Source organism: Apteryx rowi, unplaced genomic scaffold (genome assembly GCF_003343035.1).
Source record: "Apteryx rowi isolate R43461 unplaced genomic scaffold, aptRow1 scaffold_76, whole genome shotgun sequence".
Lineage (NCBI taxonomy): Eukaryota > Metazoa > Chordata > Aves > Apterygiformes > Apterygidae > Apteryx > Apteryx rowi.
The window spans coordinates 39,548-52,964 of record NW_020451049.1 but is presented as its reverse complement, the minus strand read 5'-3'; the positions used below and the strand labels follow the sequence as shown (position 1 = coordinate 52,964).

Genomic DNA, 13,417 nt, shown 5'->3' with positions numbered 1-13,417 from the left:
CGGCGGCGCTCCGGGGGCTCAGTGCTGTCATGGCGGCAGCGAGCGGCAGGAAGAGATGGGGCTGACTGAGCCTGCGGCGTGAGGCGACAGCGGCTGAAACTTCAGGCTCTTCCCGGGAGAGCGGCGGCCGGCGCTCCTCGGCCCGCCCTTATTCAGCAGCAGGCGAGCGGAGCGCCGCCGTTGAGAGGGGCAGAGCCGCCGCCGACTCCCGGCCGCGGAGCTGGGCGTTACGGCAGCCCGTGCCCCTCGGCGGCGGGGAGCGGGGTGAGCGCAACTTCCTTCGCGGGCGGCCTGTCGCTGCACCTGTCCGCGCCGCGCAGCTGGGGGCGGTGGCTGAGGTACGCGGGCAGGAGCTAGGGACGCTGGAGAAACAGAGCCAGGCGGGAAGGAGGAGCGTATTCCCTTTAAAAAAATAATTAACTGTCTTCGGGAAGGCGGCTCGCACTGTGCGGCGGGTTTAGCGGGGAGTCAGGGCTTCTGCGGGCGACCGTTGCCACCCTCTTCGGGGTGGGGGGGCGGCCGGGTGGGGTGGGACCCTCGGCTTGTGCGGAGCGCCCGGCTCTCAGCGACTTCAAAAATATCTCGGGTTGTCCTTCAGGGCTGTAAATACCTGCCTCAGGACAGAGAGCTGCTGACAGACGCCTCCTGCTGAGGAGAGAGCTGGGACTCCGAGGGCGCGCCCGCCCTCCCTCCCTCCTTCCCCCGCCCGACGCGGGTTTCTTCATGAGCTGGATCTGAAGGGGAGGAGTGGGCTGTGGGATACCCTTCACTGATCCGAAGTTGTTTCTTCTTGGAGCGGCGACCGCGCCTTTAGCGTTTCAAGTCGTAACCTGAAGTGAACTAGCCATGGCGAGTGAAGACAAACAAGKTGTTCAGCCAACAGGTGATGATGGAGGAGGAGGTGGTAGTGGAGGAGGAGCGGGAAAAGAAGGAAATGCTGCTGAAGGGGGAAGTGTGCTGCAACCTTTGAATCCAGGAATCCCCATCCGAGGCATCAAGATGAAATTTGCTGTGCTGACAGGACTGGTGGAAGTTGGTGAAGTATCCAACAGAGACATAGTTGAAACCGTATTTAATCTGGTAAGTGATTTGTCTTTTTGGACATGAGATAGGAAGAGAATAGCGTATGTGTGCAGAAGAATCCCATACTTTTTGATGTTATTTTCCTGTCTTTAAGTCTTTTTCTGCATGTTTGCACTTTCACAATACTAGACTTCAGCTAGGTTCTTTTTACTTGCAAACAGGAAAAGCTGAAAATAAACCAAATGAGCCTCTCTACACACATTTAAACTTGAAACAACTCTAAGAGCATCAGCCTTGATTTGCTTCAGAGAAATTGTTGCTTTATCTAGAACTAAGAAATGTATCATAATGTTTAAACATTCAACACATACTTGACAGAAAAATGTTTTTTAGTAACTCAAACTGACATCAAAATCCATGTTTGTTTTTTTTTTAACCAAAACCACCTTTCCCATGAAAATGTTTGTCCCTCTTCTAGAAAAGTAAATGCCTCTCCCCTTTGGCTTTCAATTTGCTTTGAACTTCCATGTTCTGTGTATTACTGGGGGGGGATTCGTTTAAATGTTTTAGTTACTTTGTTTATTGGGAAGAGTAAAATTCAGTTTCAATGGCCTTTTTTATTAATGAACTAGGTAGTCAGCTGCTATTTTTTGAATGCAGTATAGATGACTTTAATACTTCATAGCAGATATTACTAAAAACTGAGGATGCAACTTCTCCTGTGTAGGCTACAAACATAACATGCTGTTGAACGTTTTGGGCAGCACTTGAAACAATTAGGCTAGTTATTAGTGTTTGTATGCAGGAGCAGACCAAGCACCAGGGGAAAGACTGTCTTTGTTTATAAAGGTGCTCTGCTATTATTAGAGGCCTTAAAATGTCTCTAAGTCTCTAAGAATTCACATCATTCCCACTTGCTTTTAGTGAGTACCTTTGACTTTAAAACAGAGCGGGGTTTCTGACCAACCAGGAAGTGAGAGCAGGTGCAACAAGCATAAAGCTTGTAACAAGAAAGTCAGTGCAGAAGGCGTACTGATTTTTAAATACTATTTGCATTTCTGTTATTTTGTTAGTAATATTTTTTAGGTCACGTGTAAATATTTAGTGACTATTAGAACTTGCATGTGCTGTGTCTATTTAATGTTTTTGATGTTAATTTCTTTGATTATGGTGTCAATTTCATTTTTTTCCAAGATATTCATATTAACAGATTTTAAACCTGTAATTTGTTAGGCTGAAAGCCTCAGTACAGAGGAAATGCAGTACTGGCAAAAATGAAGTGGAGAGTAGAGGTTTCATGAATATTTCAAGTAGGAGAAGCTGATTTAAGTTATGTAGAGTGCACTTGACAATTGTTCTTGACTAAACCCAGTGCTCAGATATGTGGAGGGGAAGTTCAAAAGGAAATTCTGGTAAATAGTTTACTCTTTAGGACATTTTCAGGGAAAAAATCTTCATGAGTATATTAAATTTCACTTTGTTCCTGGCATGCTCTTTTGAGAGAGTGTATGTTTTATGGTAGTGGTGGAAAAAGGTTCAGCAAGGTAGTAAGAAGTATAAAAGCTGCTTGATCCTGTGATTCCTTTTCTGCCTCTGGACAAGAAAGGAACCAAAAATGCAGCTTGATTCAGAGAATCCTCAGGTTTAGATTAAAAGGGACCAAAGAATTTGGTCCTTAAATGAAGTGCTTCTGGAGCTTCCTTTCCTGATTAGAAGTAGGGAAAATAGTTTCTTGTTCTGTGGAAATTCCTGGAAATATGTGTTTTTACTTGCTATCCAAATGAGACAAGCATCTTTCTGAGAAGATTCTCTAACCATTCCAGCACACTTGCCCATGACATGGGAGGCTAAAGTTCAAGCCTCTGCACCACTTTATATTATCAAAGCAGAACTAGTTGGTTGACAGCTATCATAAAACAACTAATAACTTGGTAGTAGGGATGCTTTACCTTTATTGTGCGAGAGCACAATAAAAGTTTCTGGTCAAAATAGAAAAATTAGGTGCCTTGCTATTCTGTGTCCCAGGAAAACAAATCAATACTTGGCTGCTTTGGTGGGAGAAGATCTTTTGGATTTTTTTTATTTTATTGAAAATAGACTGCTTAAGAACCAAATCAGCCAGCATTCCCAGTTTTTGTTACAGAAAACACCTGTTGTCTGGAAACTTTTACTGAAAATTGTTGAGCTGACTTTCTAATGTGACTTTCTGCAACCTGAGTGTAGTATCAGGGATGAAGAGCTGCAACATTAACATCTCCCTACAAAACAATACCCATCCACCTGGCATCAAGTTTTGCCACCATTCAATACTTAGCTGTGACCTTTTTGTTTTGTCAGATACCTCTGAAATCCCGCTGATCAGAATTGGCATATGTGAAGTAATGGTTAGCAATGGCAGATTTATTTTTCTGTGTTTGTACAGATTTAATTTTTCTATGAAAAAGTGATTCTCAGCTATGGCTTTTACAGCAGTGTGTTTCCCAATAGCTTTCAGAGCAAACTTACACTTCTGTGTGTGCAGGTTCAGTTGAAGATATGAAAATCATGCTGTCTTCTGTTGTTAGTAGCAGGGTTAAGCCCCAAATGTCCCCTGCTATTGGGTTTTCTTCCGTTTGGTGACTCATAACTGCACTGGGTCAGCAGTGTTAACAGGAATCAGCTAGCTTTTTTCTTGTACTTTGGAAGGAAGAGTCATACAGTATTTGGGCTTTTGGGAATGGGGGGGTTACTAAAGTAAGCTGTCTTTGGACTGGGGTGGATAGTAGGCTGGGCAAGATGTGTGTAGAAAGGCATTATTACGTATTTAATTGTTATAGCAAAACCACACTCTAAGATGAAAAGTTTCATTTTAGAATTAGGTCAGCCAACCCCCTTTTCTTACTTTTTGAGCAAACATGTTGATCTTATGCTTTTCAAACTTGCTCTAGCAAATGCATGTTATGGTGAATTTCCTGAATTTCTCCTGACTCTCCATCAAAACCAAATGTGCGGTCTTGATGTTCCTCATCTTTAAAGACTTTAAGAGGTGACCATGCTTTATACAGGCATACCTTGGAGATATTGCGGGTTTGGTTCCAGACCACTGCCATAAAGCAAATATCGCAATAAAGTGAGTCATATGAATTTTTTTGGTTTCCCAGAGAATATAAAAGTTGTGTTTACACTATACTGTAGTCTATTAAGTGTGCAATAGCATTATGTCTAAAAAAACAATGTACAAAATGTGACAGAAATGCAAAGTGAGCACATGCTGTTGGAAAAATGGCACCGACAGACTTGCTCGGTGCAGGGTTGCCACAAACCTTTAATTTCTTTTTGTTTTTTTAAAAAAAAGAAAATGGGCGATATCTGCGAAGCGCAATAAAATGAGGTATGCCTGTATATATGAAAGACTCAAAAGGTCAAAAATCTAAAGTGTGCTGTAATTGACCTGCAGCTTATTAAAGAAACTTAAATTCTGTTGTCCTGCTTACTTCAGCAAATACCTTACTCAGTGCAGCAATGTTGAATCTCAGGGAGCTGAGAACCAGCTGTAATGTTTTCTCTGTCCAGCAGTGTAACAGCATGCTTAGTGAGCCTACTTCTATCATGCACTGAAAATTAATAGTCTCATTTTATTCTTGCTAGGAAAGTTACTCTTAGAAATACTCAATTTTTTCTGCTCTGTTTTGGCCAGTATTCTCTGAGAACCTAGTTTTCCAGCCCATGTGGGGCTGGCACTGTGTATTTCCTCAGCTCTTAAAATTGAGGAGGAAAATGCTGACTATGAGAAAGCTTATTATTCCATGATAAACTTTGAAAACATCATTCTTGTTCAAGTTTAGTCCATCCTATTATTTTTATGACACTGAATAGGCTAAGCTATGGGTATATGTTGCTTATGCAATGTGAATTACATTTTTAATTGACCTTAGGCAGCAGTAAGTCAGTAAATTTCCATCTTAGTCAGGTGGATCCCCTGTTTTTGACCTCAAATCTGCTTTTCTTTCTTTTTTTTATTTTATTAGAGCTTACTAAAATTAAAAAAAACTCTTGGTAGGAAAAGATGATAGAATGGAAAAAAATTATTTACAAGAGATCTGTTACTAACTTAAAATAGCTGTTTGTCTCACAGTAAAGCAGAAGGACAAGTTGACCTCCTGCTAATCAAGAAACTTTCCAAAAAAAAAAAGTTATAGAAATAAATCAGGAATTGGCAAAATGTTTTAACCCACACCCACCCACACCCCCAGTTCTGTACTATTGGTTTCAAAGATTTTTAGGACCTGAGGTTTTCATGTGCAGAGAATTGTTTCTAATTCTTTTCTGAAGGCTATACAATCTGGGGTACTACTTTTTGGAGACCTTTTGCTAGGTTAAAATTTTGGATAGAGCTCCTGGTCTACTCTCTTCTAAATGGACTTCTCTTGTATCACATGTCAATGCTGTGTTGTTTCCAAGTTATTGTAAGTCTCTAGTTTTATATGTAAAACTTAGGTCACTGATATTCTTGCCTTTCAGTATGTAAAGGGCTCTTACAGACCAATCAGTGTTTTGTTCATAATGAACACTATGTGTAGGGGTTACTATATTGCACTAGGGTTGCAGTGAGAAATAGATATTCTGGCAAAATTCTGCTGTGTTTCAAGCAGATGGCTGTACAACTATCATCTTTCTTTGTTGTTCTGATTCTGTTCATGGATTATGAGGTCTTCACCAAGATTCCCCTAGTGRCAAAGTACAAATGAGAAATATCTTAGTTTTTATCACCTTATGAGGAAAAATAACTGGATCTGAGGAGGAAAAAATAAAATTACTTTAAAATCTTAATTTGTCACCTCCTTCTCGCTTCTGCCAGACTGCAAACACAAACAAAAATTCTCTTGACAAATCCTTTTATTTCTCACCATTGACTTTTCTCTTTTCTTCTCTTTAAAGAAACCTTCTTCCCCATTTGTTTTTATAGAACAGTTATGAGATGAATGACTGAATTTCTACTTATTTGCCTGATGCTGATGGACTTTCTGCTGTTCTTTTCATTTCTCCATTTTGATTTCTCCCCTATAATCTGTGTTTATCATTATTCATATTGAAAGCCAATGACATCACCTGCTGATACAGCAGGTTTCTAATTTGATATGAATGCTTCTGAGATGCTAGTATAATGGATTTTATGAAGTAAAAATTCTCCTTTTTTTTCCCTCTCTTTGGTCACTGTGTCTTCTTTTTTGCATGTACTGTGTGGATAAACGCCAAAGCTAATGCTGACAGAATTAAATAGATTTATTACAGTTATTGAAAATGCATCATAAATGTTTTCATAACAGTGCATTGTTTTGCCTATTTTAGTGTATATTTTTATAGAATGTTAGGATTTATTTTCTATCTAACCTTATCAACACTGATGACAACTGAGAGTAACCAAATAGTTTCCAGAGCAGCACTGCATATTGTACTTTAGTTAATATATGCAGTCTTTCCAAGGTTCCCAGTGAGTACACCGCTGGTTACAGTTATCCTGGTTCAGTCACTTCTGTCCATCTGTAATATAGATGATAGGGTAACTCTGTGGCTTTAGCTGGGCCAAGCTTGTAATTTTTAAAAAAGCGTAGTAAATTGAACAGTGAAACAGTGAGCTGTCTTAGTGATCATGCTTTTATTTATTTATTTATTTTTGGTCAGTGAGTAGAATGCAGCAAAAAAACCTCTGCTCCCAGATCCATCTCAATTCCTTTTGATAAACTAATCAAGATGCAAACTTCATTCTTGCTGTTTCTTTCATGTTGGGAGKCTTGTGCCCAGTTTGATGAATGAATTTAGACTCCTTGATTCCAAGTCATCTTTATGCTTTGGAAGGCCAATAAATAACCATAAAATGTGATTTTGGTAAGTCTTGCTGAGTAAATGAGACCAAGAGATGTTTTAACCAAACTTTAACTAGCTCAGAATTGTTGAGTGATAGAAGTCACTTATCCTTCACTTAAAATAAGCAAGAAGGATTACAGACCTCCATCTTGTTAAAATGTATTCTGAATAGTTATGGATACACTTACTATTGGAGTGATTTGTACAGTTTGTTTTTTTTTTTCCCAGGATTGATGAGACTTAGATCACTTTGCAGTTAATAGAAATATCAGCTTGCGTGGTAAGTATAGGAATTTAGGGAACTTTTTCTGCCTGGTTATGGTGAGTTGAGAAATACATAGTATGTAGTAAGAGATAATCTTGAAAAACTTGAATTAGACATGATGATGATTGACATGCCAAAACTATGGCATTTAGAAGAAAATCGTCTAAACTCTGAAGAGCTGGGTTTGCACTCTGGTTGTAATATTGACTCACTTCTGTGACTGCAACTTAAAAAAAATATAGGAGGACACAATATTAAGGCTACACTAGAAGTTTTTTCAGGAAAAATGTCAGTTTTTATTTTCCTCTGGCCAATTTTTATAACTTCTCATGACCAATCTGAACTTCAAAGTGTCTGTGAATAGCTTGTGAACTGTGTAGGCTCTGTGTTTTCCAGAAGTGTTGGTATCCTGTACTACCATCAGAAGGCTCTGCACAAACCTAAAATAAAGCTAAAAAGGCAAGGTAGAACCAGGCATTTACATATGGCATGTCTTAATAATGCAATATTTGATAAAGCAGTGTTTTTAATTAGTGGTCCATCCTACAAGCCTGTCAATGATGCTGTTTAAAATGTGTTCATAGCATACTTTAGAATCCCCATTAGAGGGGAACCATGCAAATTTAGTGAAAGTTTTTCATGTTGGTATTTTCTAACAAACATGAAAGAATTATTGCGAATGCTTTGCATCCCTAAATATTATTCTCTAAATAGTATTTTTGTATCACATCTGTCAGAGAATACTGGGCTAGATGGACCATTGGCCTGACCCTGTAGGACAGATAGCACGGTAAAACAGTGACCATATGGACTGTCTCAGGAAAAGGCATTTGTGGATTAGAGAATAGAATGAAATTAGTCACAACCATCAGGGAAATAGGTGAATGGCTTTTCAAGGTTGTTACAAAGGCTGGACAACGCAGACCAAGATAAAAATAGAGAATTATTTATGTCCGTTGAAAGATTATTGAAGGACTGAATCAAAGTTTGCAAATTCAAAGGGAGTGTGAGAAGTTTTTTGAACTGGCTGTGTTTGGCTGATACTGGAGGTTGGGGCAAAGCTATTTATTTATTTATTGGTCTAGTATTGTGGTGTTACTGAATGGCTTCTGGCTAGTCAAATGTATATTCAGATACTTAATCTTGCTGAGATGACCAGTCTTCTGAAGATCATCAAGTGTGATTTTTGTGTTTACATGTCAAGTCTGATGAAAAATAAAAATAAGGATTCTCTGTGGTTTCTTTCACTACCTATATACTTGTTTTACCACTTATCAGGGAAACTGCAGTTATTCTGAAGTGTATCTCACTTGACATGATGTTCTGACGTTTTTCTTTACTAAATAATCTGGTAATTTAAAGAATTTATAAATTCTGTCTTTTCACAGTCAAGAAGTTCTTTATGAACCTTAAGAGGAAGGCTTTAACCTGTTGCACAGATTAAATGAGCCCTATAGCTTAGCCATTAGATGTGAAGTTACTTGCCACTTTCAGTGCTCCTGTGCATAAAACTCTTTAAGAATCTTTTCTGTCAAATTCAGCCTTGCATGCATTGAATTTTTGCATATCTTTTTAAAGAATTTCTATTTATTATAAGTGGGACAATCTGGAAGAAACTTTTTGTTCATAATCGCTAATTATATTTAGCTGACTTTCTGCCATTTAAGTGTCTTCCACAGCCCCTAGAGGCCTTGCTGACCTCTTCATGTTTTGCATGATGTTTTTTTGGTATTAGCTTGGCCTAATTACTAATGTCCTAATTTAGAACACATTTCTGCTTTAATTCTTGATTTTTTTTTTTTATTTTTTTTTTTCTGTTAGAGACCTGGTATTGTTCTGGAGTATATTGTTGCCTTTTCAAAAACTAGTTCACTGGTCACTTTTTTTCTTTGGGAAACCTTCAGACTTTGTCTGTCTGCAAACCCTGGCCGTTTGCCAGGAATCTGAGGGCTCTAATTAATTTGTGTAAAACAGGATACCATTGTCACCTGCTTTTTTAATACCAAATGCGGCCAGGGGAGACTGCAGTTTCCAGTATGCAGTGCTCCCTGCTTAGAGCAGATAGCAATCAAGATCCATCCTTGCATAAGTGCTGTGATCAAATGAGCTAAATAATGATGCTGCATGAGCAGTTGTAATTGTGCCTTTCCTGTAGGTTTTGTGCTGACACCGGAAGCTCATTGTGTTTTATGAAGAGCTTGCACTTCTACAGTGCTTTAGATTTCAAAGCTTCACAAGCAGGCATAAATAGTTTCTAAAATGAAAGGAATTCATGGAAAAGAAACCTAATGCCTTCCATTGCATTGTATTCCTCCAGTGATGGCTGGGGAACAAGGAACAGACACTTCCGGGGCATGATTTTCTCTGTGTCAGTAGCTGCCTTGAGATGATATTTAAATGAGAGCAGCTCTGTTGCCTCCTGGAAAGTGCTCTGTGAGTTTGAACTGTCTTTTTACTGCAGCCTGCATATGAGTAGTTCTGTTGATGCTTTTGTCTTCCACGTGCATCTAGCTGAAAATTTTCATGTATATTATACAAAAAGTTAAGATAGCCGCATGATTTTTTGGTGTGACTGAAAAGCTGGAGGTGAGTTGTTCAGGCAAAAACACTTTCTCTTCTGATTATGTAGCTAAAGAAAGCAACACTTAAAGGAGAGCTAACCCAGTAGCTCTTTACAGGTGAAAATCAAAGCTGGAGTAACCACTTAAGACTTTGTCATGAATCTGCAGTTGGAGGTTGTTCCATAGGAGGGTTTTCCCCCCCCCCCATCATCAGTTATCCTCTGTGGTGTGGACAGAAGTCCATGAAATGAATGAATGAAATAGTCTCTTCTATCTCCACCTTCAAATTTCTACTTGTAAACTGGACTAGCCCCGTAAGACAGTGACTGTAACAGTGCTTTGCGTGACCTGTAACCCATTTATTCTACCTTCTGAGAACACTGAAAGGCTAGCAACAATAGTAAGCAGCAGGTCAGCCTGTTGTTGCAGCTGAAGAGGACTTTCTCATAGAAAAGAGCAGCAGGAGAACTGGTAGCATCTTGCATCGGGTTGGGAAATAAGTATTTATGGAGTCCAGAATGATGAATGTTTGCCTGGAAAAAACACCTCTCACAAATTGGTTCCTTTATCAAGCAATTGGCATTTCCCACCCACAATTGCCCTGGTTTTTTTTCCAACTATGATTAGGGTTGTGGGGGGACAACTGGGGTCGGTAGGACTACTTGGTAGAATAAGGTAAACTCTGTTGCTACAGAATTGCTGAATAAAGGCTTTGCAGACCCTATGCCTTATTTCCAAATTTTAGTAGTCCATTATTAGAGAAGTCTTGATGCCTTATGCACTTCTTAGAACTAAAACTGTATTCTTAAGGACAGTTTTTTTTAATGGGATTATTAATGATTCAGGAGAACCTTGCAAGCAAGTATTGCTTAAAAAAACAAACAGGGTCTTTGTGCAGAATCAGCAGACATAAGCTAAAAAAAATGGCTAATGATACAGCAGTGAATTGTTGATAAGCCTTAAAACAATGCAGTTGGGGGAGAACAGGGATCAAATGACTAATGTTGGTAATGGTGCATGACTGTTAAATAAACAAATGTAAACTACCAGTCCAGTCAGCATCTGCCTCCTGCTAATGTTTTTGTTGAAACAAAGCATGTGATTTGTCTGTACCTTAGATTGGGAACTTGACTGAAAAGAACTGGTAATTTTTTTTTTAATGGCTTAATTATACTGTAGGATTTGGTTCCAATGTGTAATTTAGGTGCTGTAATGCCTGACTTCTAGTTACCTGATATATAGTATGAAACTGAGTAACCATGACTGCATTTTTAGAATGGGTTTCAAAATAGCTCGTGAGGTAGGAAGCTACATATACATTTGATATATAGTTGATGCTATAGAATGAGACAATACTGAGATACTGGGTACGAGTATTTCAATCAGGATTGCGAGTTCTCTGTCCMCCTTGTAATCTACGGCCAGAGTTTTCTTCTGAAGCTAGGCAGTTGATAATGCTTCAGGTCTCCTTGATTTAAACTCAACTGGAAGGAGGTAGCAGTGGTGCCCTTCTCAACAGTGAAGTGCTGTGAAAGAGGTTTTCAGACATCCCTTGCTTAGGCACAGAAACTGGCCCAGCAGCTTCCCATTTCATGCAAATCGGCAAATGCCCATGGAGAAAAGATTATCCTGTTTTCTTGTCCACTCCCTCCTCCAAAGTAGGATCCTGACCTTGTGCCATGCTAGGTTATTATTAACCTCACACCAGAACCCTCACAAAGCACTATTTGCTTTGCGCTTTCTGTGCTCCCCCCTGCCCAGGCTCTTTCATGACCTGGCATCTCCTGCTTTCATCCTGAGCCAGAAGAGTTCCTAGCATTCATGGGGTTCCTGTAGTGGACTGGGGAACCGTGAGTACTGTTGTGTACTGCAATTGCTGTGGATCAACTGATTGGCAGTGACACTGCCTTTGAGGAGATGTTTCTTCCATGACTCATCTGAGAACCTGGCACTAAAGACTTGTGCCCTTCCTGTGAATTGCTTTTAAAATGAAATGCATATCGCACTTTGGGAATTTTTCTGGTTTAGTAAAGTCTCACCTGTGCAGGAAATGAAGCCACCCTGGATTCTATCCTTAGCAGGAAGAAATTCAAATTGCCACCTGGCAGAAGTGCATAGCAGTGCTGTTATAAGTGATTTATGAAGGGACATTTCTAACATCTTTTCTGGTAAGACTGGATGGTTATACAGTGAAGAGTGACAGATTCATGAGTACGGAGAGGAAGTATAGAAAGAAACAAGTCTTAGGCTGTGTGATTAAGGCATTTGAGTAAAGTTCTCCAGTCACTTATATATGACAGGAAAGGTTTTTGAGCCAGAAAACTGAGTTCTTGCCCACATGTTATGGCCTTAAACAAGTTTTATGGTTTACAGAACCCTGATTTCCTTCCTGGAATGTGATGTATCTTCAGGTGGAGGAGTTCCTCGGGTGACTGAAAAAATCTCTTTTGAGTAGTTTAGACGTCTTTCAAAAAGACAAAATGTGAATCTCCTAAGGCAGAAGAGAGAAGCTTGGGTTTCTTGTTTCTGAGTGAGTGTACTACCCCTGTGCTATCGTTGGTGGAAAAGCAATATCCCCATTTCCAACTAAATTTTGTTTTAGGAGAGAATGTGTTTAGTACTTCTGTGTCCAGTCTTGAGAGGAGCCATGAACAAGCTGAAAAAAACTTCATATAATGATGTTTTTAAATATAAACAAAAGCATCCCCTTCACCACCACCAAAAAAAAAAACCCTTCACATTTTCTAACAATATAGATGACAATGTAACAAGGAAGTTTTAGCATAGCAGGAGGAAAGCTGTAGCTAACAAATGTGTGGCAAATTGAGAAGTTTGGAGAACAGGATATGAAGTAGAAGTTGACATACACAAAAATTCGGATTTCAGTAAAGAGCTACCTTAATCTTGATACCCTGCTGTTGTTCCTAGCTCTGTAAAGTTGGATATGTCTGGGAGTGGTTTTAATCAGGTATTTGGAGAGCTGTTGGGATCTCTTTCAGTTTCTGTCGTGTAAGTAGTGGCAGAGGTAAAATTGCAGAGATAAAATTTTAGAGGAGCGACTTAATCCTGCCCCCAAAATATTACCTAAAAATAACACCACTAGCTAGCACTTTAATCAATTTAACTCTACTGTAATAAAATTTGATTATGAACTGTTTGTTTTCAAACTCAGACTTTTGAAGTCAAGTCCTGGTTGTTTAAATGTCACAGACTTTGAATTGTCTGTTAATTTCTATGGGAAAAATCACTTTGAAGTCCTCAAAACAATCTCAGAAATTTAAGATAAATGTATGGTTGGAGGCAGGGGGGAGAAGAAGGGAGAATTATTCCAGTGGGTTTAGAACTGTCCTGTCTGTGTAATGTGTTGTTCAGTATCTGTGTTTTTGGTTGTTTGTTGTTTTTTTTTTTTTGCTTGTGTCCTAATCTTGTAGCTGTTTCTGCTGCTTAAAAAACATGTTGGGTTTAATTGGAATTTCATGACTCATTCCCATGAAAGTTACTCTTCCATCAGTTGAAGCCCAGTATTATCCTCAACAGGATATTTCCATGCATCTCAATGTAATAATGTAGTATGTTGCCTCACAATAGGACTAGTCAGGTACAAGCTTAATGACCACTTTCTGGCATGTGTGACACTAATAGCTCTGCAGTTCTGAAATACACTTACTGTATGACCTCTGTGTGTTGGCGGTGCTTTTGACTTACATAGCACTGAGTTGGAAGT

At 39.3% G+C, this 13,417-nt stretch overlaps 1 protein-coding gene across 1 annotated transcript in view; it reads left to right on the top strand.

The window, feature by feature from the left end:
• Window positions 1–65: 65 nt before the first annotated feature.
• Window positions 66–13,417, top strand: part of LOC112976700 (lipopolysaccharide-responsive and beige-like anchor protein) — a gene marked incomplete at its 3' end in the record, with an annotated part of 51,741 nt that continues 38,389 nt past the window's right edge. Inside the window, exons 1-2 of the mRNA XM_026088212.1 lie at window positions 66–264; window positions 599–1,080. Coding sequence (XP_025943997.1) covers window positions 847–1,080 — 234 coding nt within the window. The remainder of the gene's footprint in view (window positions 265–598; window positions 1,081–13,417) is intronic.